The sequence below is a fragment of the Hippocampus comes genome, unplaced genomic scaffold, assembly GCF_001891065.2.
Source record: "Hippocampus comes isolate QL1 unplaced genomic scaffold, H_comes_QL1_v1.1 scaffold156, whole genome shotgun sequence".
In the NCBI taxonomy this organism is placed as follows: domain Eukaryota; kingdom Metazoa; phylum Chordata; class Actinopteri; order Syngnathiformes; family Syngnathidae; genus Hippocampus; species Hippocampus comes.
The window spans coordinates 337617-361366 of record NW_017805744.1 but is presented as its reverse complement, the minus strand read 5'-3'; the positions used below and the strand labels follow the sequence as shown (position 1 = coordinate 361366).

The following is a 23750-nucleotide window of genomic DNA, read 5'->3' as shown; positions in this document are numbered from 1 at the left end:
AGCCAATCAAAGGGCACAGACAAACAATCATTCACACTCTCAATCATACCTCCGGACAATTTAGACGTTCAATTAACCTACGGTGCATGTTTTTGGAATATGCGAGGAAACCGGAGTACCCGGGGAAAACCCAATCAGGGATGGGTAGAACATGCAAACTTCACACAGGAAGCACGGGGCCTGAAATCAAACCCTGGCAGACGTGCTAACCAGTTGACCTCTGTGCTGCCCGGTGTCATATTTATGAATGAAACACGATGACATACACTGCATACATTCGTGGAGCGCCGGATCATTCTGCCAGTGCCTTGATCAAATTCACCGAAATCGCATTAGACCACATGCCCTGCAAAAATAAACCTGCTTTTGAGAAGTCTACAACTTCTCAAACATGGTAAACTAGACTTGCCCCGGCATGAACATGGATTTGCTGTTTGTATCCCTAATGCACAAGTGGCACAACACCAAAATAGGGCCCTAGGTCTCCTGGTTGACCTGGGAACAATTTGGGATTACCCTGGAAGAGCTGGATGAATTGGCTGGGGAGATGGAAATCTGGGTTTCCTTGCCTAATCTCAACCCCAGATAAACAGAAAAAGATGGTTGGATGGACAGTCATCAATGCATTATTGTGGTTGTAGTTTACAGTGTTACAGTCTCGTGGTATTGATTTTTCATCCTGCGGAAAGGTGTTTCTCGTACTTTGGTTATTCAACAACATGAAAGGTCTATCAGACACAGCTCAGTCTGGTGTCTGTGGTGTTCCTTACCACTGCACGTTGCTATCTATGAAAATAAACATATTGTTAAAGTCCCTATGAAGTGAAAAAAATATGTTCTTTACAATTTGACACACTACAGAGAAGACTGTTGTTAACAACCCCGTAGAATTTAAATTACAAAAAAATTGCAACGTCTATAAAACGAGGCTTCACAATAGTGAAAAATCAAGAGATTCTCTCAGCTTTCAAACACTGTGGGTTTTTCTGTTGATTGCAATGAAACTGCGCCCTGCTCAAATAGTAGCTGTCAATCAATTACCAGAACAAGGACCAAAATGGATGATACTTTGTCGAGCATCTTTCTCATGCCTGCACATAAATATACGGGTATTTTTGAGTTGAGAAAATATATCCACTCAAAGTTCTGTCCTATTTATTCATTTATTTTTAACCTCACTCTTCTGCCTCCTCGATGTGATTTGTGCTCACTCATAGCCAACAAGGCGCTCTAAAGCAGCCATGCTAGCTAGTCCATATACGAACTGTAGCTGTTAAGTCAGACTTTTTTTCCCTGTCCATGCTCTCCTGCGTGACATGCATATCATTTCGGCTGATAATGAGGCGCTCTAAAGCCACCGGACTATCTGAAAAAAGATGCATTTTCGGGGCGTAGGCATACCTAGCTAGCTAAATACACAACCTCTTTGACAGTAGCATTAATCATAATGGTGTGGCCTTTGTGTGAATAGAATCATGTCCCACAATAAATAAATAAATAAAATAGCCCAATCCAGAGTGTATTAGTTTGTAACCAACTGTTTATATTGGGTGGACATTAATTTTCTTCTCTCTTTTGCTACTTTGGGCTCAGATTGGCCCCCACCTGGCACATTTGTGAACAATCCAGACAAGCCAATTTCGAACAATGAACAGATAGCTGGTCTACGCATATTTTGCAACACATTCATTTGTTGTTGAATGTACTCTAAGTGACGACACTTGTATAAAGTCTGAGCAAGCGGCTTCCGCTTTGAATGGAAATGCAGTATAGAATCAATCAGTCCGTGGGTCAGCGTTGACACAAATGTTAATAATGTGAGACAGGCTGTCAGTCTGTGATCAGTTGCTCCATAATGTTATCTCTTAATGTGTTCTCAGTAGACATTTCAAAGACTTTGCTCTCTTCACCCAACAGACTGTCCCGTTATTGCCCTATTGAGTTCTTCTGCTTGAGTTCCTCCACACGTCTTAACTGATGCTTCACTTATTGCTACATTCAACTTTTGAAACAGTGTACCAGCATTAGGCTGGTCTATTCCCATTTTTTTTCGTATTGAGGTTCTCAATTTTTCCCATTGTAATTAAGCCAAAATGGCTACATTGTGATTCATTTCTGTCCGTACATGAATGAATCCATTCGGCCATAAATCCTTTTGATGCATCATCCGGGACAAACACTTTGCCAAGTGGCAAACAATCTTGATCGTTAATGTTCCATCTGTTTACTTCAGACGATGTAGAAGACAGGCTCCCCACTTGGACCACAAAATGAAAATTAATGATTCGGTCTGGTATACAGTGCATTGGACATTTAGCAGCTCCTTTGAACTTTCATATCTTTGTACCATTCCCAGTTAGTTTCCAAATCCACAGTACCGCAGTAAAATTCCCTTGCAGTGGAACATTCTGGAACGGACCACACTTATATCCCTGCTGAGGCTGCTGTGCTACTATCAGAGCCACCAGAAACACTTCTTGCGGAGTTTCTTGACACGAGCCTTGGCGCTGGACCGGCTGGCCTGGGAAGCGGCCACTGCGGCTTTGGTCAGAAGAGGTGCAGGCACATCGTACTCTCCCTCCAGGGACTCCATCACCCCCTGAAGGCGTCCTTCCTGCTGGCGGAAATCATGCTCCACACTGCAGTGTGGAAGAGAGAGAGCAGTGTGGTTAATGTGGAAATGCAGCAATTTAGATACAGGGTAATGTCGCAAGTCAAGTTGAGGTTATTTTTTATTTTTATTTTTTATTATGCGGCTCATTTTTCAGACAGTCATGAGGACCATTAAATAACTTATTACCGACAAGAGAAGGATGGCGGGAATATCGATTTAAAGAGAAAATCTACTGCCAAAACTCTGTCACCTCGAAGAATGGTTGAGAAAATGCATTCAAATCAAGATGTCAACACTGTTCTTAACGTATGTGTCTTCCGTATCCTTTGTCGTGACGGTAGCCTTCTTCACTTATATGCCCTTGAGCTGAAAGATGAATGAATTGGTGCGCTGGAAATAAAATGATCAGAGTAAAGAAGTACACAAGCAGAGGATGAGGAAAGGGTGGATGCTGTGTGATGTGTTCAAAGTAAAACCCTCACGGCTTTCCAATTCGCCCCAAAGCCCCATCCCCTACTCATGCTGAGCTTCCCCCTCTCCAGCACTCCTCCCAAACCAATCTCTCAGAAGTATCCATCGCTGCAGGTCCTTTTTTGGAAGCTTGTCAGACCTTTACTTTCGGTGCAGTTTTTAGTAGGTGTGTGTATGTATAAGGCTGCTGCTTAAGGGAAACAAAAACATTGATATGTCTAAGGTGTGTCAGAAAGGTTCCAGGACTAACGGCTCAAAGTTGTATTTCACATGCATATCCCCCTTCCAAGTTATCATCCTGGAGTCTAAGGCACTTTCCCAGGATTTTTCGGCAGCGTCGTCATCACGTCAGTTTTAATGTCATCCATGTCTTCAAAATGTGTCCCTTTGAGGACCTCGTTTAGGTTGGGAATGATGAAAAAAAAAAATCACACTGAGTCAGGTCAGGTGAGTTGGGAATTTGCTCAAGCACGGATGGCAATGTTTTTCTTGGACAGGAACTGTTAGATGTTCAGGGCATTGTCAGCGGACGCGTTCTCATGGTGCCATGAGTTTTCCCGCCTCTTGGGTTTGAAATCAATCTTTTGTGACACCGGTTCCATAAATTTTCTGACATCCCTCACAGGCTTCAGTAGCAAATACCAAAAATGACCAATGACTACCTAATAATTCACATTAGGTCTGAACAACTTTTTGTCATGCACTATTTTCCAGAATGCCTTAGCTAAACTTGCTGTGGAAAAGGTCCTTCCACCTTCCAGAACTCAAAGACGGATATGTTTTTATGAAAAAATAGTATTGCGGTACCTGGCCATTTATGTTTGCAGGAAAATATACTGTCGGAAAGTGAACAGAAAAAAATAGAGTTGGTCTCCTCCTGTGCAGATTTTTTTCTTGTCATAAATGCAGTGTGTCTGTGAAATGTTTTTTCCAGTCATTCAGAGGTCACTGATGTTGGGCCTGGCTCACAATCTCTTTGTTGTTGGCGTCAACATATCCAGACAGGTGGAAAAGGGAGATGGGGGGAAACTCGAGGGTCTATCCTAAACCCTGATTGATAATTGGACTGATTTGCTACCCTGATTTCCAGAAGCTGAGTCATCTTGAGATGAGAGGCGGATTGCACAGACTTTTCTTTTTTTTTTTTGGGTGGATGCATGCAGGCAGAAAAGAAAGATTTCAGAGATGGAACTTTGAAAGCTATCTCTGCTTTCATGAATCTGGGGTCAGCGCGGAGTGAACGAGGAAGAGAAGGACCTCAAAAGATCAGTAAGAGCAGTTGAATAAGAGGCTGAGTGAGGGCCTCAGATGATGCGAGAGAGAAAGGACAATGGAGAGGTCACTGCACACTGAATAAGAGATCGGGGATCAAGGGAGCGCGAGGAGGAGGCAGGGAGATGTACAACACAAATGGGTAAAGAGGACTGCCATCAATAAATGATACCAGGAAGATACACCAGACGAGACATTGTCCACCTACTGTAATGTATATACAGACAGAGAAGAACATCAGACGATACACCTTGTTTCTGTCATGGTCTACCTCCATCTGAATTTAAGAGATTTTCTTCTTGAGAGAACAACTATATCAGACTTTGATTTCACTCCATGCCTTTGCCATGACCGAAAAGATTTGTCTTTTCCATTTCAATAACCCCATGAATGTTCACCATCTGACACAAGATGGCCAAGGTGAATGAGGTGTGAGGTGAGGATCAGTGCAAATCAGTGCAATAAATCTTTAGAGGAGTTAAAAGTCAAATTCTCCGTTTTGCTTATTTTTATTTTTTTCCTATTGGTGTTTTTTTTTCCTTCACATTGTCTCCACATAACAGCGATGCACTGATCCCAAGATGATATGCGTAAATGGGTGGTTATAAGTCAACTCAGCTATTCATTCAGTTTCAATTTCTTTTTTATCTAAACTTGAAAGTGTCTTGCATTAATTCTCCTTATCATTGGAACAACCCTTTTGATTTTTGATTTTTTTTTCTCGTATGCTCTCTTTTATTATAAAGTATAAGTGGAATTTCTCTTCCTCTCTGTCCATTTGGGCTGTTCAAGCTCACAGAGGAAAACAGAGGGGCTGTCAAAAGTTTATTCCTTTGTCTCCATCCATCGACTTTAATTAAGAACGACTAAAGCAAAATATCCAGCCCACTTGAAAACCAATTTTTTTAAAATCGCAAATCATAAGAGATGATGTTTCAATCCCAGGTCCCTCACTCATCTCCACTGACAGAAATTTACTTTAAAGGATGGATTAATATCGTATTATACAATTGTAAAAACTTGAGCTATCTATGTCTGACTTTTTCTGTGTGTTTGTCATTCAGTTTGCATAAGTCTCTCTACGGAGTGCATGATTCTGCGTACTTTGATAGGTCATTGTGGACTGCTTGCACAGTTGAAACTGAAATATGTTAAATCTGGGACAAACAAAACAAAGTCCTTCTGTTTTGTTTGTTTAATTAGCACCTGATGTATTTGCACTTGTACAGAGCATATTTTTGCATTCTATTGTAGCTAAGTGTGTGCACTCAGTGTCATAGGAATGATAAAGGCTTTTGGCAATGGGCACATGGATGCAGGCTTCAAAACATGACATGAAATGCAAATTAGGCTGTATACAAGTGATGAGAACCTGATGATTTGCATAATGATGTGAGTATTAAACAGGTATACGGTATGTTGTATAAGGAAGTGCCAACGGACGCCCCTTAGCTACACAGGATCTCGGAACGCTTTGACTTACCACGGTATTACACTCGCTCTACAAAGACAAGACAGGCACGAGTGATCAGCGCTTGCATGCACAGAACATTGCTTTGTGTAAATAATTTTCGGAGGGAGAATATCACATCACTCACATATTGATTTAAAAAAAGAAAAGAGTGAGATGAATGTATACATTTCAAACGTCAACACTGATAAATTAAATGAGTGCTGTCTGTAGTGTTAGAAGGAGCAGAAAGGGCAAACCCAGCAGGAGACCAGACTGAAGAAGTAATGAAAAAAAAAAAAGAATGGTGTGATGAAAAGGTTTTGAGGCAGAGAAAGCAAAGAAAGAAAAAAGGAACTTCAGCATCAAAACAAATAGTGTACAGCTTCTGTCATTACCTGTAGATGATGCAGGCTGTCTTTTGGCAGGTGGGACAGTTGTTAATGTCCTGACCTGTTCTGTATGAGCTTCGGCTGCAGAAAGAAAAAAACAAGTCCTTAACATATCACACAGTATCAGATTCAGTGCTTATTTTTTCTCGAACTTTGTATATTCTGATCTGAAAATATTATTCCTTAAAAAAATAGATACATACCATTTAATCTAAATGTATTACACATGAAAATATATACAAAGTATACAACAAATACAGTATTTTCCGCACTATAAGGCACTTCAGAAGGCGAACCTTCAATGAATGGCCTATTTTAAAACCGTTTTCATATATAGGGCGCACCGCGTTATAAGACACATAGAATGGAAGCTACAATCCCCGAGATGTAGCTACACCAACGGGAATACAATACATCTTTATTTATATCGCACTTTCACAACCGCTACAGCCATCACAAAGCGCTTTACAGAACAAACACTACTTCCAAGAAATCAGAATACAGTATTGATCCGTATATAAGGCGCATGTTTTTGGAATGTGGGAGGAAACTGGAATACCCCTCCAAAAAAACCCACGCAGGCCCGGGGCAAATATGCAACCTCCACACAGGAAGGCCGGAGCCCGGAATCGAACTCCACGACCTGTGAGGCAGACGTGCTAACCAGTCACCCACTGTGAACATGAACAATTATTTTTATTTTTATTTAGTAAAAGCATATTGTCTTGGTTCAATAAATTGCTATGTGTGAAGATATTGAGGTATGAAGTTTTAATTATGAAATAAACATTTTAAACAAAATGACAAGTGGTCATTAAAATTAACACTTTGAAAATTAGGACTTTAACCATACCAACCACCAATTCATTGTCACAACTACCAAAGAAACAGTATTTAAGCATGAAGTATATTATTGACAGTAATGTGTAATGTACAGTAACGGACGGTATCTGAAACTGTAGATCTGCATTGAGTAAACGTTCTTGGACCTCTTCCATTCACTGTGCAGGAAATAAAAATGTTGCTAACATTAAGACCATTGTTAACATTTTGCTTGTCACTTTTTTGGAAAAGTAGTACTATAGGGGTCACAAAAGTCACTCAATATAGTGAAAACGTTGCTAAATTGGCAACAATTCAGACATGTTGTGAACTCTATTGGTGGACAGAAAACATAGCCATCATTTTGAAAACCGTTTATCCTGGAGAGGGTGCGGGGAGTTGCTGGAGCCTATCCCAGCCGACTTGGGCAGGAAGGCAGATGTTATCCTGAACTGGTCACCAGTCAGTTGCTGGGCACAGATAGACGCACGACGTTTCATACCCACATTCACACCGTCACTGAGTAGGAACCGATTCCACGCTGACCGCACACAAGTCTGGCATGTGTAATTAAATAATTATTTCTACATAGGCCTAATTAGGTTTTTTGACTTTTTCAGATATTTCCTTTCATTTGAGTGAAATACTATCAGCTAAAGTTAGTATTTCATAACACACGCAATATGGCCATAGTGTGTGTAATTGTGTAAGTTGGAAGTAAATTTTCTTTCTTTTGGTTGTACTCGTCATGTCACAACCTTTCTTGCTCTCTCCACCCACTCACAGTGCACACAGCTGGGTCTCTTTGTTGTTGGGACCAAAATAGCACACGAGCTTTACCGATGTAATTTACCTCAGGATTTGAAAGAGTTGAATGTGAGCTTTTCCTGAATGTTTTCTGAAAGCCAGACAGGGCATACATGTTTTGATCTTAATATGTTCAAAACATGATATGCATATCCAATCGATGCAAATTCGTCGAAAGAAATTTGCCGCAGCAGCTGTTTTAAAATTTTTCAATTGAAAGTTTAAAGGAAACGGCTGTTGGCTAGTTGGTTGGTTGGTTGGTTGGCTGGTTGGTACTTGATCATTTATTTTCTTAGCAGAGCAGCATAAGTCTTTTTGCTTTATCACAGTTTCCTTCTGTGGTCTGAACTCTTGTTTGAGCTTGCACATTTTTTATCCTGATTCTTCCATTCAGCTCATCTTTTTCATCCTTAATTTTTCAAATTCTTAACATGAGATACAAAGGCCCATAACATTCAGCTACTCACACCAAGTGCTGGAGTGCCTGCGTACTCAGTTGAGGAGCCTTAAACATTTGATTGCATTTCTCAAATGTAATCTGATAGGGATTAGCCTGCTGTGTGGGACATCTGTCTACCCTGAAAGGGGATGAGGGCACTCCCGTGTTGAAAAAAAGAGTTTAGGTGGACACGCTACATGGGGAAAACTGGCAATGGTTGCATCTGTTAAATAGTCGTGCCACTAAAACGGTTGGGTCGCTTTTTCTGGAGGGGAGATTAATTACCAGCTCAATGCATTTGGGATGATGCACTTACCGGCCACCATTACCAAATGAACACCAACGCAAGTGCTATTATATATTCTGTTTTTGGAATAATAAAACCAGATATGCGTAACATCATGTGGGATTAGCATTCATTAAGAAAGTGTCCTTGAAAGGAAGTTAGATGTAAAGCTTGAGAGTGCCCCACGGTAAGTGAAGAGACAAACAGTAGGAAGCCACAGCAGATGAATCATAGCATATGACAATGTACTTAGACAGGTTGTCAGGATGCAAGCAGATGGCAGAAGGCGAGAAAAAAGAGACATGAGGGTTGTTAGTGAGAAAGGTGATTTGGGTTGCAGAAAGAAAGACAAAGAAGCAGGGGAATAGGGCTCCAGCACTGCACATCATCTGAAGGTGTAAGTGATACCTTCTATAGCTGGGAGCAGTTCAAAGAGAGAGAAAAGTGGACAGCGTTTGGTAAATTAAATGAGGGCATTGGCCAATTTGGATGTATGAGATTCAGGAATAAAATAAGTAGCTAGAGCGGGCTTGGGGAACTGATTTTTTTCCCTCTTCGGGTCAATACCTCTGGAAGAAATGTTGTTACCATGGTGACTACTCACCTTATCAGGTAGATGAGATATAAGAGTGTAGGATTTGCAAGGAATTGACTCCATGCCCTCTGGATTTGAGATAGGATTACACATACTTTACATTGAATCTCTACAGGCATGGCATTTGAAATTCATTACATTATATCCTAGGGCCAGTGGGTGTACCATATTTTCCTCAAATAGTGTTCGAGAATGTGTATTTACACAATGTTAAAGCTCCAGGTTTTTATTCGGAGGTAAGGCTTGTCTTGAGTGGACAACACAGCCAGCCATTGATGGGGTCTGACTCATCAACACACCCAGCGATCAATGGGGTCTGATTCATCAGAGTCGAGGCCACTATTTTATGAATTCCTGAGAAAAGTATCCTCAACAAGCTTCTGAACTTCATCCAACTCTCAAAACATGGACAAGTAAAGAACACCACATTCCCTCACCCTTCGCTGAGGGCCTTGCTTTTCTCCAGGTCTAGGATGACATTGAGGAGGACTTTGATCTTCTCTTGATTGGACACAAGGTTCTCCTCCACACTCTGTAACTTGCTCTCCAGGCCGCGAGGTGCACTCCCAGCCAGTATTCCCGCTGGAGCTCCGTTACATTGCGCTGTTTTGTGCGTCTTGCAAGACTGAGTGTGATCGTCTAAAGATTTGCTCTTCTGCTTTGTGTAGTTCTTCAGTTTAGTCTCTTTGGAGGGGTTTGGTTTGGGACTGTTAATTGTCTGTTGTATGTTTTTGTTGGGATCTATGAGGCCTGATGGTTTGGGGACAGTAGATTTGGGGGACTTTTTTGCAGAGAGAGCTGGAGGGGTGCTACATTTTATACTTATTTGACCGGAGGGTTCTGTAGGTGTGGTGTCTAAATTTGTTTGCTGACTTTTGTTATGCTTGTTTTTGTCTGATAAAAGTGGTTCTGTTACCTCTGTTTTAGTGGGACAATTTGTTAGTGGTGCTTGTGGTGCAGTCCTGTCATCGTGTGTGTCAGCTGTTTGTGTGGCTGTGTCCTTGCAGTGTGTAAACTCTGCAGAATGTGGCCTTGTCTGATGAGTATTTGTTTTTTTCTGAGTTTGTGCTGCATTGCTAGAGTTTGAAATGTTTGTTTTTGGCATTGTGTGTGACAACTGTGGGATTTTACTGGTTTTCACTGATGCGTCTTGGGTTTTCATGTCCAAAACCGATTCCTTTTTTGAGTGGTTCTGCACTGCACCCTGCTTCCATGCGGGGTGCGGTAAAGTCTGGCTGGATGATATTTGAGGTGCAGCCCTTCTGCGACATGCGCCTGTGCAGTGGGTAAGCTGTGACCGTTTCCTCCCACATGTTCCACACAGCTGGGGCGAGGAGGTCGTCACCATCCGACAGGGCCGAGGTGGGGTGGCGAGAACGGTCGTGCAAATGCCCCTGGTCTTTGCCACAGAACAATGTTGCTCCCCACGTAGAGACTGCACCCTTCTTTTTTCTTGGCTCTGCTCCTTGTCTTCTGGGGCCTCGGTACAGACACCTCCCAACATTTCAGAACCCACCACGCTGCCATTGGTGTACTTTGATGTCCTTTTTCTTTTTGAGTCTGTTGGATTTGCCTGGATCATTTTTATCTGGCAGTAAACGCCACTGCCCGACCCTTGTGACCCCATGTCATCCTGTGTCTGGTTGTTGATTTCGTTCTGTGATGTCTCCTTGGACAGAGGCAAACTGCTGCTGTCACTCCTGATAACTCCTGCTGTCTCCATTGCACTTGTTGCTATGGTGAGGGCTCGCTGTGGGTTGGCCGCTTGGCTGACGTGCCGTTTGATGAAAGAGAGAGTCCGCAATCCAGGAGATGTCTGCACCCCAACACTGCACAGCGGTCCCCATCGTCCTCCTGCCAGGGGAACCCCCAGTGCAGGAACGGGATTGGTCGGATCAGCCACCCTTCGGCCCATGCTCCTCGGCAGGTTGCCTCAGCCCCCCGAGGAGCTGAAGCGGGAGGGGGCAGGCAGGGACATCAGTCAGAGTCAGCCAGATTCCATCCAATCGAACGTGGGGTCAGGAAAGTGGTAGTGTCCTGGAATGTATTAGCTCGGCACTGAATAGCCACTCTGGACCCAAGCGCTCAATGCCACTTCATTTATGTTCCCCTCGGTAGTTCAGTAACTTGCAGTTGTCAAGGTTTTTCCCAGGTTCTGATCAATGACTCGCAGATGATGAGTTGACAGAGCATCTGTGGAAAGAGAAAGAGAGGCAGTGACTGGGGGAAAAAAGCGCTAGAGTGCGAGAATAATCGTCCAGACTGGCATGGTGATATACACATTAGCACCATCTGTAAGCCTCAAACGTCGTGTTGGTGCTGGATCAATACAAGTCTATCAAGCTCATATTAGATAAGCAGGTGGGTGGCAGAAACACATCTTTATCTCCTACAAGAATTAAAATAGACAAGTTCATTAGCTACATGTCAAACAGGAATTGAATTTAAAATAATGTACCTTTTGGAAAATAATGATGCTTTCGATTGACCCTTTTGCTTTCAGTAAAGCTAAACAAGGTCATCAAAGTATAAGAAACACTTCTCCAAAAAGATAAAGCTAAAATCATATCCATACATACATTTTTATATACCCCTTGTCCTCAGTGAGTTTTTGGATGAGCTGGAGCCTATCCCAGCTGACTTTGGTAGACGGGCAGGGCACACATTGGATCCGTTGCCAATTTATTGCAGGGCACATTTAAACAAACCATTCATACTCGCATTCACACCAATGGACAATTCTGAATCTTCAAATACAATACAATACATATTTATTTACACCCGCTAGGTCGAAACCCTCGCTTGAAACCCTAGCCCTAGTTTATAACCTCAGTTTGAAACCCTAACACTAGTTTAAGTCCTACTTTGAATTCCTAACCCAATTTAAAACACTAGTCCTATTTTAAAACCCTAGTTTGAAACGCTGACCCTAGTTTAAATACGTACTACGTTATTACCCTAACCCAGGGGTTGGCAACACGCGGCTCCAGAGCCGCATGCACCTCTTTAGAGCCATCGAGTGGCTCCCTGAGGCATTATAAAAAAATGTTTGAAAATGGAAAAAGATGTGGGAGGGAAATTTATTGTTTTGTTTTAAATAAGGTTTCTGTAGGAGTAAAAACATGACACAAACATTCTAAACGTTTCCCAATGCTGTAAAAATATGTTGAATAAATATTACATTTCAAGGTTTCGGTCAACGAAGATTTGCATCACAGCCTGCGACACACGTTTCTATTAGCAGGGCGGGATGCAAGGCAGGTGGCTGTTGCAATAAATAAATAAATAAATAAAAACGGCGTTTCATGTACAATTCACCGAGGGTACTGGCAAAGAGAATCTGGAGGGCCGTGAAAAGCATTTTTAAAACGGTACACGTGAGCTACGATAGTCAAAAAGGCTGCAAAAGTGCGTCCCATGCCTCCGCGTAGGTAGGCATGCGTCTGTAAGTGTATTGTGTATGCGCGGATCGATCGCGGTAGGTTGGTTAAACGAAAAGTAGATCTTCGGTCAAAAAAGGTTGGGCTCTACTGAATGCACTGCATGGAAAAACAACATTTAATCATGAAGGCTCACCGTGTAATTGTAGCAAATTTTGATAGTAGGCTAATGTAGCTCAGATAGATATAGATACATGTTGCAGCTCCGAAAAAAGGAGAGCTGTGGTGTTGTTTTTTTAAAACGTACACTTTATTTATGCTTTTAACAGTCTCGACAAACACAGACACGTCTGCGTCTGACTCCGTGCCTTCTCTCCTCTCGTTCGACTCAAGAGGCATTAAAAGACAGCCTCCGAAAAATGGAAATTAATGATCACTTCAATGACACCAAGAAAAGCGAAAATAATGCACCACACCAAAACAGAAAATCAAGCGAGGATATCACAAAATAAATTATATGGGGGGTTTGTGAACACACAAAAAACGAATGAATAACATAAACAATTCTGAGACAGTCCAGTCTCCTACATACATACAGCATGTGTTTCCTTCATTGTAAGTTTGATAGAAGGCTTTTATTTTTTTGCGGCTCCAGACACATTTGTTTTTGGAGGGTTTTTTTTGTGCTATATGGCTCTTTCACACACCCCTGCCCTAACCCAATTTAAAACCCAAATTTGAAATCCTAACACTAGTTCAAGACTTAATTTGAATCCCTAACCTAATTGAAATCCCTAGTTAGAAACCCTCACACTGGTTTAAAACCCTAGTTTGAAACTCGAACCCTGGTTCAACATTCTAATTTGAAAGCCTAAACCTCGTTCAAAACCTTAGCTCTTGGCCAAGAATTAAAATCCTATTCGGAAACCCTAGCTGTAGCTTAAAACCCTAGTTCAAAACCTAACATTAGTTTAAGGCAGTTAGCTCTCGACTGTGATGCAGTCATCTTAACTGGATTAACAATCTGCACATTATTATATGAATTTAAAACATTTTAGCTTTCCTGCCTGAACTTCTCAAAAAGTGAGGAAAATTCGAACACTGGACTACTGTAAATACATAATCAGTTATTTTATTTGCGGCCTGTGAAGACATATTACATTTTATGTTCTTTTTTTTCTCATTTGTGATTTCGTCCAACTTTTAATTTCTTCAGTGACAAAAGTATTTTGTCCTTCAAGGTTTGATGAAACAGCTCTAACAGTGAATGTTTTGTGCCGTCGGTTTGTGCCAAATATGAAACTCATTGGTGTCGCTGACAGATGCCACTTTGGCAAGTGGCAACCTTGAGTGAGTCACCATCACACAAAGGCTCCAATTTCAGCGACATTTCATCCTTTTTGGCTCCGGCACTTCTAAAATGCCTCGCATAATTAATAACTTTAAGTGTTTAGAAAAATTCACCATAATAACCTGGGTTCTCAAATGTACCAACAGCTCTTTGACCACTGATTTTCGCATCATCTGTGCATGCGCACCTAATTATTGCATAATGTAAGACAAACCACAGAGAACAGGGGAAAAACAAATGGAAAATACATTGCAGGTGATAATCTTCCCGCAAGTGAGATCAGTGAGCCAGACAATGTTTGTGCATGAGATTGTGAGAGTGTTGACTGCAGGTGTCTGCATATTTAAGAAAAATGAGTTCTCTGGTGTCTGCTTTGGGATTCTGACAGTCAATTGAAGGCAATTTCACTTCATCTCATTTCCAACGCTTTGTTTCTCCAAACGGCAGCCATGCCAGATACAAGGTGTATTTGAACATTACATCTCCACCTCCTTCTTAGCAGTGCTTGCCAAATACTTTTCAAACTCCCCCTCCATTTTCTACATGTTCACGAGGGTCAGCGGGTGTAAAGGATCAGCCAGGATCATGCTGCAGAAGTAAATGTAAAGGGGGAAGGATGCATGGGAAGAGTTGTGCAATAGCATAAAGTTGTGTGGCGCAGCCGGGAGTTAGTCGAAAGTGCACCCGAACCAGTAGTGAAGGAGTAATCAAAATGATTAACCCTTCAGGATTGCTTTTGGGGAAGGACATCTTCCACCAAGCATGACAAGTGAGATGGAATTGTTGAAAGCAGGACACTTCGTCCGCGCAAAAGGAAGCAGCAGCCATCAAAAGAGGCTCCGGGTGTACCAAAATTGTGTGCCTCATGGGGCTCGCATGGTGCATGGATAGTGCAGCGAAGGTGCCGCGTCAGCCTTTGCAAAGGCAAGCGAAGTGAAAACCGAATTTGGTGTAAGACATGTTGTGTGTCGGGCAATTGCTCGATTTCGTATCACACCCAAAAAATGTATGCCAGAATTGCACAATGGTGGGGAAATACACATGCATATGGTGCACGCCGACATGCACATGTGCACGTACAGTGCACATGGACATGCAAACATACACGTGCACATCCTCACTGAATTCATTGTTTCACGTCTGTTCATAGTTCATTTCATCTGTTCAATAGAGTGCAAATAAATTTTTGTCCTAGCAAAAGCCCTTTTATGTGGTGTTGTTTATGATGATTTGTAGAAGGAAAATATTTAGATGTCTGAGCTGTCAAAAAAGCAAAAAGAAAATAATAGTGCCATACTTGAAATTGTGCTTGAAATGCATGCATTTCTCTATTTTTCCTCAGAAACTGGAAATCTGATGAAATGTAGCTATTTTCTAATGCTGATTGCTGAGTAATGGAAAAAGAAACAACCTTTTCTTTCAGCTGAAAGAAGAGGGTCTCATCTTTCTTTTTGTAGGCTGCATGTTTATCTGGCAACATAATAATCTGTAGGCCTTGCAAGATCAGTCAAAATCCAGTAAGGTGGCTGTGACTGAGGGGTTTGCTCCAGTGACAATGGCTGTGATTCAATGAGTTAAGTGTTTCCTATGATGGTAGGTGGTGTAAAAAATTTGGTATGCACTGCTAAAGACACGTTTGAGAATCAGGCTTTTGCTGAGTCTATTCTTGATATGCGTCCACCCTTTTTCAGTAATCTTGACCTCTCAACAGGGGGTTTGCGTCTCTATTTTCAGTTTTGATGAATCCTTTTGTCATTCGTTCAATGATGAATATAAACTGCTGCCATCTACTGGAAATGAGTATTTTCCCACAAAGTTAAAGCAAATGAACTCTTGTCTTTATGGTGTGTTCAAGCACCACGTTCTACCGTGCTCATAGCCACTTTTTCAAATCTTTGTCATGCTTTCAATTGCTGTTCACATGCTCTGATCCTCTGCCTTCCCTATTTCGCCACTCTGTATTTCACCCACATCGCACACCTGACGGTGAAAAATGAGCAAGGAGTAGAAGGGGAAGTAATGTTGTAGGGGGGGGGGGGGCAACAAATGAGGGGCGCAAGGGTAACAGCAATGCAGGGAGGCGCAAAGAAGTGGCGGGTAGCATAATAGGCGAGAGAACAGATGAAGAAGGATTGTGCATGAGATGAGAGTAATGTACGCAAGTCGGGAAGAGATGGAAAGGCCAATTTTCCCAAGTTGAAATCTCCGAAAGTGACAAAAAGAATTCTCTCAATGGAGTAAAGACAGAAGAGAGGGAAACAATCAAAGTGGGCAAGTAAATAAGAGGCATGTGTCAAGCTGCACTTGCTGCTTGCATGTAATCAGTACGCAATGCAAATATGCTTGAGCATACACATACACAGAAGCTTTAAACACTACTCTGAGTTTTAAACAGCGTCTTTTTCGATTTACTCGAATTTGTTTCTACATGCTGTGAATTTAATTTGCCAGTTGGCATGGTTGTGCTTCTCACCAATTGTCTGCAGTGCAGGCAGGCCTGCGGTCTCTGCGAGCATATGCTTGTGTGTGCGCGTGTCTGTTTTTGTGGTCCCTCCATCTTATGTGGCAACTTAGGTTGTGTCGACATTTTGGCTCTCGGCAGACAAGAAGTGAAGCGTGGTGATTGCATCATCATTATTTGGGGCTGTTTGTCTTCAGATGAGCCCGGAGCCTTCGTCAAGGTGGAGGTAAAAGTTGAAAAGTTCACAATAGCAGAACATAGCATAGAGGGTCGCGGGGAGTTGCTGGAACCTATCCCAGCTGACTTCGGGTGGAGGGCAGACTACACCCTGAACTGGTCGTCTGTCAGTCGCAGGAAACATATAAAGACAAACGACCCTTCATGCTCACATCCACACAGTTACTAAGTGGGAACTGATCACACGCTACCCGCATACATGTCGACAAGTCGATACACACATACGAGTGTACCACTACACCATCAGCAACTTAGCAGAACATATTTGGGTTAAATTACAGGCACTTCCAATGCTGGCAGGTGTGACCTCACTCATTGAACGAAGAGAGTGAATGAATACATAGTTAACAAATGTTGTAGCATATGTGTTTTCCTTTTTTAATATTTAATATTTGGTGCTTCAAAACATGGTTTCCCAATAGGAAGGCCAGGGGTCACATTTTATTATTGTAGTGGGTTAGTAGGTGTGCGAGGGGCAATCAGCTACTGTAATTTGTTCCCGATTGTCCACTTCTGTCTTTTTCAGTCGCATCTCTTAGTGTGCCCTCTGGCTTTGTGTGTGTGTGTGTGTGTGTGTGTGTGTGTGTGTGTGTGTGTGTGTGTGTGTAGGAATGTTTTTAAGTGCATGTCCACACACTGTTCTACACTCGGAACAGAGCACTAACTCATGTCTCATGTCATTTCAAGGTGAGGTGCATTATTTAACTGGCATTTGAGAGTGTGTGTGTGTGTGTGTGTGTGTGTGTGTGTGTGTGTGTGTGTGTGTGTGTGTGTGTGTGTGTGTGTGTGTGTGTGTGTGTGCGCACTTGGTTGAGACGCACATTAGTGCCCTGTAATGACACCTTTCGCACATTCGTCCTCAAAGCCTTAACTCTAGAAGACAGTAAGTACATTTTGGGTAGTGTGGTCACGTTGCTATTTTTACCCAAAATATGACATCTTGTTATGGATCATTTCGCAATGATGATATTGATGCATATTTTATACATGGTGGGGGTGGGGGCAGGCGTTTTACAAATTTGGGTTTCTTCGACACTAAGAATTCCACTCTAAACCCGTTTTTAGATTTGGGTGTAATATATAGTAATAGTACATTTCAAGCTGCCTCGTGATTGAAAACAGAACACTTGTAAACATCAAGGACTGAGGAAATAGAATGTTGAGATACATCCCCATTGGCAATAACCTTGAGGGTCCTCTTCAAATGAATCCAAATAAGCCTGCAAGATTCTCACCAGAGATTTCTTTGCATATTTATGAAAGCCAACAAGCACAAAGCCGAGACCTGATCCGTGCACAGATCCTTGTCTGTCTGCAATTCTTTTCAAATACATTCAAGAGGCATGTGATGATTGTTTTGTCGTCAAAGACAAGCTGAGCATATTGCTGACAACAGATACAGAACTAAATATGATAATAAATATTTTAACATTAGATGCATGCATGTTTGTGGGAAAGTACGAAGATGTTTCTCTTTTATTTCTGCTTTTTTTGCCATTTTTACCCCTTACCCATTAAATTGCATTCATTTCTGCTGAGAATTGAATATTGTGATTTTGCAGATTTAGGTCTTCTCCCTGATCGGCATCGTTATCTTTTTCAACATTTCATCGAAAGTGTCATGATGCGACATTTATGCCTGCACCTCAGAAAAAGTAAGCATGAGCAAAAAGATAACGAGCGGAAAACCAAGCCGGCTGTTTTCTTCCTCACTCCTTTTTGCTGTTCGCTTTAATTGGATGCAGCTATAATTTTAAGGGACAATGCGCTTTAATCAGCTTCTCGGCTGAAGAGCCAGATGTCACCAAAGCTAATCTCCAAATCGTGCAAAAAGACAAACATGGCAGCCCGGGCCGGCCCAATTAAACCCAAAAGTTCCCACCGAAGCAGCACGAGTCAGAATGAACCCTTTCCTTTTTTTCTTTTTCAAGTCAGCCGGCAAGGTAAAACATTACATCCACACATTCAAAATCCACTCCGGTAATAGCAAATGTAATTTGAGGCTTCATGATGAATTTACATTCCAATTTTTCTCACTCTCTTTGTTTCACTTGTGAGAGTTAAATTATATTTTTCCACGTAGCTTTATCTTTGTTACAGGCTGCAGCTGCTGTGGCGGTTTTTTTCTATTGTATTGTTTGGTTGTGTGTGTTTTTGTGTGACTTGTACTACACAACAATGACTGATGTTAGAGAACATTTGTGGTGGGATATAAGCACGGGTTAAGGAAGAATCTCGATGTTTGGATTCTTATCAAGGTGGAGTTCCAAAATATAATTTAAAGTGCATGCATGCATCCATTTTATTTTGCACTTATCTTCATTAAGGATATAGCAGAGATGAATTCTACCCCAGTTGACTTCAGGCGAGAGTCAAGGTACACGTTGGACTGGTCGGCATCCAATCACAGGACTATAATCAAGCGTGATACGCAATTAATATAATGCATTTTTTAATTGAATCTTGGTGGTGGGAGGAGGCGATTATGGAAAAAGTAATAATCATGATTATTTTGATTGTAATCACAATGAATAAACACAATTACATTGATGAAGAGCAAGTTTTTATCAGAGATAGCTTTATCTGTTTTTTTGATGCTGATTTCAAAAATGTCTTTGCATTTATTTTATGCACGTCATGTGTTTGAGACTTTTTTTTTGGTGGTGTTTTTAAGTTTGACCTCTAAAATTTTGCACAATCCAGATTTTACGATATGTTGAAATTTATACCCCGGGCGTTTTAGAAGGAAATTCCGCCTGCTAATGAACGTAACGCTGAATTCCTAAATATTACTAATTTAATCACAGATGATGATGATGATGATGATGATTATACTATGAAAACCTGATGCGTTCCAAAAACTCAACTGGTAATGATTCTAAAACAAAGTAGGCCTCTTTCTTGTATTTATGGAAATATAGAATGTGTGTTGGTATTTTAGTTGTGGTTTTAGTTTTCCAGTAAGCTCCAACTGGGATCTGATTAAACAGCACGCTCAGGGAAGGCAGAAAAACACGTTTCATGCGTGAGTCAAGTAACAGCACGCTCACTGTGCGTGTGCAATACAGGAATTTTTTAACACGTACGATACCATTCAGCACATTAACCGTTGTTCCTTGATTAGAATGTATTCATGAACATGAAAAGCCCAAATCAACATCAAAATTAAAGTTCAGTTTTCTTTTTCCGATTAAACTGCAAACTGTCCAGGCTTAACATTTGTTGCCACCTTCAGTGTGAAAGCGTACTAAATATGTACTGGAGACCAGTCTAGGGTGTACCCTGCCTCCAGCTCACCGTGATGAAGACGAGCGCTATATATAATCAGGGGCGGAGCTACAAGGTGGCCAGCGGTGGCCAAGGCCATTCCCTGATTTTTCTATTTTCAAATGAATTCAGTTTTCTTAGCCCCCTTGATACTGTCCTTTTTTTTTTTTTTTTTTAAGAAATGCATATGTAATGAACAATTGTACAGTTGATCTGAATGCAAACTCTAAAATAATCTGCTAGAAGTAAAGAACATTCAACATCTCTCAAACTCTGTACTTTTAGTCCAACTTTGGAATTGTGAAGAAATAACAGACTATTCTGTCATTGTAGAATGCAAAATGGATGTTGGAATTGATCACTCTGACTGTGCATGTGATAGAAGACAGTCAGCCCTGGTGAATCTTCATTGAGGTGTTGTGTTCCTCTGGCCAGTGGCCAACCAACCAAAAAAAATCTGCTTCTGTCCTTATAAATAATGGAGGAAAGTCAGTTATTTCAACTTTTAGTGGAAATTCCTGTCATCTGTTTCAGCAATGGGTATTTCCAGCTTTTCCTTCTCAATGGTATGATAAACAGGATGTAATTCATGGTGATGTGGCCTTCCAGTCACAGGAAGGAAAAGCCTTGTCTTCTTTTGATTTATGAATGACACTTTTTATGAGTCATTAGCTACCTAAACACGCAGAGAACGAGGGAAACATTTAAGGGATGTCAATTATTGACAATTCTGCCCACCATTGGAATTTATTTGTGCTGCTGTTGCTCGGACTGCACTTGTTTCTTGTGGTCACTTGATCAAATGAGGACGACTATAAGACTTTGTGTGTCTTTATTGAAGTTGACCTCTCTTGCTCCAGCAATTTTGCTTATTTCACCTCATGTTTCAGCTCACGCCTTTCCACATGCTCTGCTCTTTTCTCCCACTCCCACATCTTATCATCGCTCTGACTTATCACTCATCCTGTCTGCACGTTGCCTCAAAGCTCTCCATCATCAACCTGATAGTCTTCCTCATGTCTCTTCATCCTGTTTCCCATTGGGGGAGTACAGTAGACCCACAAAGTCAGACATTTCATTCCTTTGAGGTTGTATATTCACATCACGTTCACTTACCGACAATCAAGCCAAAAGTTCACATTTTCCTTCTGTTGTAACCGAAGTCAGCCAAGCATCAATTCTTACATGTCTCTGAAAAGATTATCTTAGCTGATTATCCTGTGGTTGATGGCTGTGTTGAGTGATTTTTACATGAAAACACAAATTGCGATGATCTCAGCTCAGAAAAATGTCTGACGCTGGCAATTGTAAATGTTTAACCTATTCAGTATTTATGATGAACAAATCTTTGTGTGCGGTCTACACCTGACTGAGACATTGAAGAAATGAAGGAAATGAAGAAAATGACAGCAGAGTAGGAAGCAACCTGGGCCTTCCACTGTTGCCCCACAAAAAAAAAAAAAAAAAAAGAGGGAGAGAAGCTTGTGTTGAGTTTGGTAAAACATGCCACCAAGTCATGTCTCCCAATAAAAATCAGAAGAAAATTAGTTTGTAGTAGCAAGTTACCCGATAGACTAACTGTTAGCCTAGATCAGTGGTTCTTAACCTGGATTCGATCGAACCCTAGGGGTTCGGTGTGAATCGGTCTCAGGGGTTCGACGGAGCCTCTGCCATACAATTAAATAAACAAAACTACTTATGTCTTGAAATTGTATTTACTTTTTTTTCAGTTTTTAATAAATGCATTTTTAATGTCTTGAATTTGTAATAAATCATATTTTTTATTTTTCACCAATGAAGTGAATGTGCATGTGAACTGGGTTCGGTAGCTCAAACAAGGTGAAGAACCACTGGCCTCGATTATTCTACTTGTTCTTCCTCTTTGTATTCTCAGGCAGTCGGATTGCCCCTCACAGGTCAGTCTTGGCACCGCAACGTTTTGGAGGAGGAGACTCTGATTGTTGTGGATATATCGCTTTGTGTGCGTACACCACACAACAAAGAATAGTGCGTCTTTTTTTTTTTTTTTCTCATCATTTTCAGAGTCACTCACATTTTAAAAGTCGGTTTGTGTACCACACTTGTTTAACTTCTTTTTACAGTAGGGTGACATTTTGAAATATGGCACCCCACTCAGTCACCGGTTACTCAATACTGGCTTCATAAAAGCTTTATCATGGTTGCAGTTTAACCCCAGAGCCAATGATTTCCATTTTCATTATTTTCCACGGAAAGGCCCCAACAAACAGTATGTCAAACAGCAGCTTACGTTTAACTTCAGCGATTCCACCAATAACACTTTTGAACCCTTGACAACTTTTAGGCGGTGTGGGTCCACACTGCTTCCAATAATTAGCCCCAAAGGAGTACACCAGTGCAGAATGTAACCTGAGGGACAGAAATGAACCGCTTCTATAGTCTCGTCTTTTTCCTGTATCAATGCATGCAAGCTGACTTTGTGACTCTCATCTTTCCGCCTGCACCACAGGGCCAGCATTAGTATATGAGAGGAGGGTTATTGCCTGCAATATAATCCCATATTAGAACGATTGGCACATGGGCTTTAAATAGCAATCAGCTGAGCCGCTCTGCCTCTTTTGCTCACACACGTCGTGGAAACATCTGGATTTGGAGGATGTAAAAGTGTGAATTGTCACGAATACAGAAATGCAAAAAAGGTAACTTGAACGCATTTGATGCCCGTGACCGTGTAACTGTTACTTCTTGAAGAAAAATCACATAGAGAGATGCACAGCTGTCACACCTGCAAAGCTGTGTAGAAAAATGCGCTCTCAGTAGAGTTTGATGTTGTTTGCTTGTTTGTTTTAGTGCTCCATTAGTCCCGTTGGACCTGCGCCGCCTGTTTGCATACAGTCGCCATCACCCCCATTCAAATACCTGGTCGTAGGTCCACAATGAGCTGGACGCAAAGTGCTCACCGTAAACTGCAAAGATTGTCCACTGAGGCTCATAAGACTAGTTGCACATCTATTTGCACATCAGCACACAATCAGTACATACACAAAGACACTTACTTGATGTTTTCCTCGTCTTTTCTAGTCCCTTGATTGTCCCCTCGTCTGTTTGCTCACATCTCTAATAATCCTTTAGTCCTCTGCGAGTCTTTGGCGCTCTCTTTTGCTCTCCCCTTTGCGTTCTGTTGCTCTTGATCCTCACATGCTTGCAGTGATCCACCCTCCCCACACCCTCCCTCGCTCTCTCTCCCTCTCGCTCTCTTTGCCTCTCTCTCACTGCTCCTCTCTACCACTCTATCGTCATGTTGATCTGTCACTGCTACAAATGCAGTCATCGCTGTCTCACTGCGTGTTTGTCTATCGGTTTTGTCTCATGGATCATTACCCTCTCATAAGTATATTATCACCTTCTTTAACAATTTTGTTTCCTCGTCTCATCCCATGACATCTCCTCTCGTGTCTCGTGTGTGTGTGTGTGTGTGTGTGTGTGTGTGTGTGTGTGTGTGTGTGTGTGTGAGTGTTCACCCACCTTTGTGTATTGACCCTGGCATGGAGGTGGACTGAGTAAAACTTTGGCAGCACGGACGTTCCTGCGGCCGGGACTAATGCCAGTGCTTGTAACAAACACAAACACACTAGAGCGCACATTAATAACACACGCTCACTTTATTTTTATCTTTGTCTCTTCTCCATCCATGTTCGCCTCTCTCTCACTTTCTCTCCCGGACCCTTTTAAGCTGCTGTCCTCCTTTCCCTCTGCCCCACTTTACCCTCTTGATGCCATTCACATGTTTTAATGTTACCTTGGCGCTCTCATCAGGCACACAAGCCAGGTTAAGCGATCCTCGCGAAATGAGCCAAAAGCATGATGGATTGGAAAGAAAATTGCAAAATTAAGATTCATTATAAATGCCTTATCTGCGGCGCTTGC

The 23750-nt window shown here is 41.7% G+C and overlaps 2 protein-coding genes across 3 annotated transcripts in view; one reads left to right on the top strand and one right to left on the bottom strand.

Moving 5' to 3' along the window:
• dock2 (dedicator of cytokinesis 2) overlaps positions 1-23750 on the top strand; it is a 108773-nt gene that overhangs the window by 62367 nt on the left and 22656 nt on the right. The gene's annotated exons all lie outside the window — the stretch shown is intronic.
• insyn2b (inhibitory synaptic factor family member 2B) lies at positions 819-23017 on the bottom strand. The gene is made up of 4 exons (XM_019884133.1): positions 22880-23017; positions 9586-11341; positions 6206-6280; positions 819-2639 (listed from the first exon to the last, which is right to left on the bottom strand). The coding sequence occupies exons 2-4, from the start codon at positions 11061-11063 to the stop codon at positions 2456-2458; spliced, it is 1737 nt and encodes a 578-aa protein (XP_019739692.1). The 5' UTR covers positions 11064-11341; positions 22880-23017; the 3' UTR covers positions 819-2455.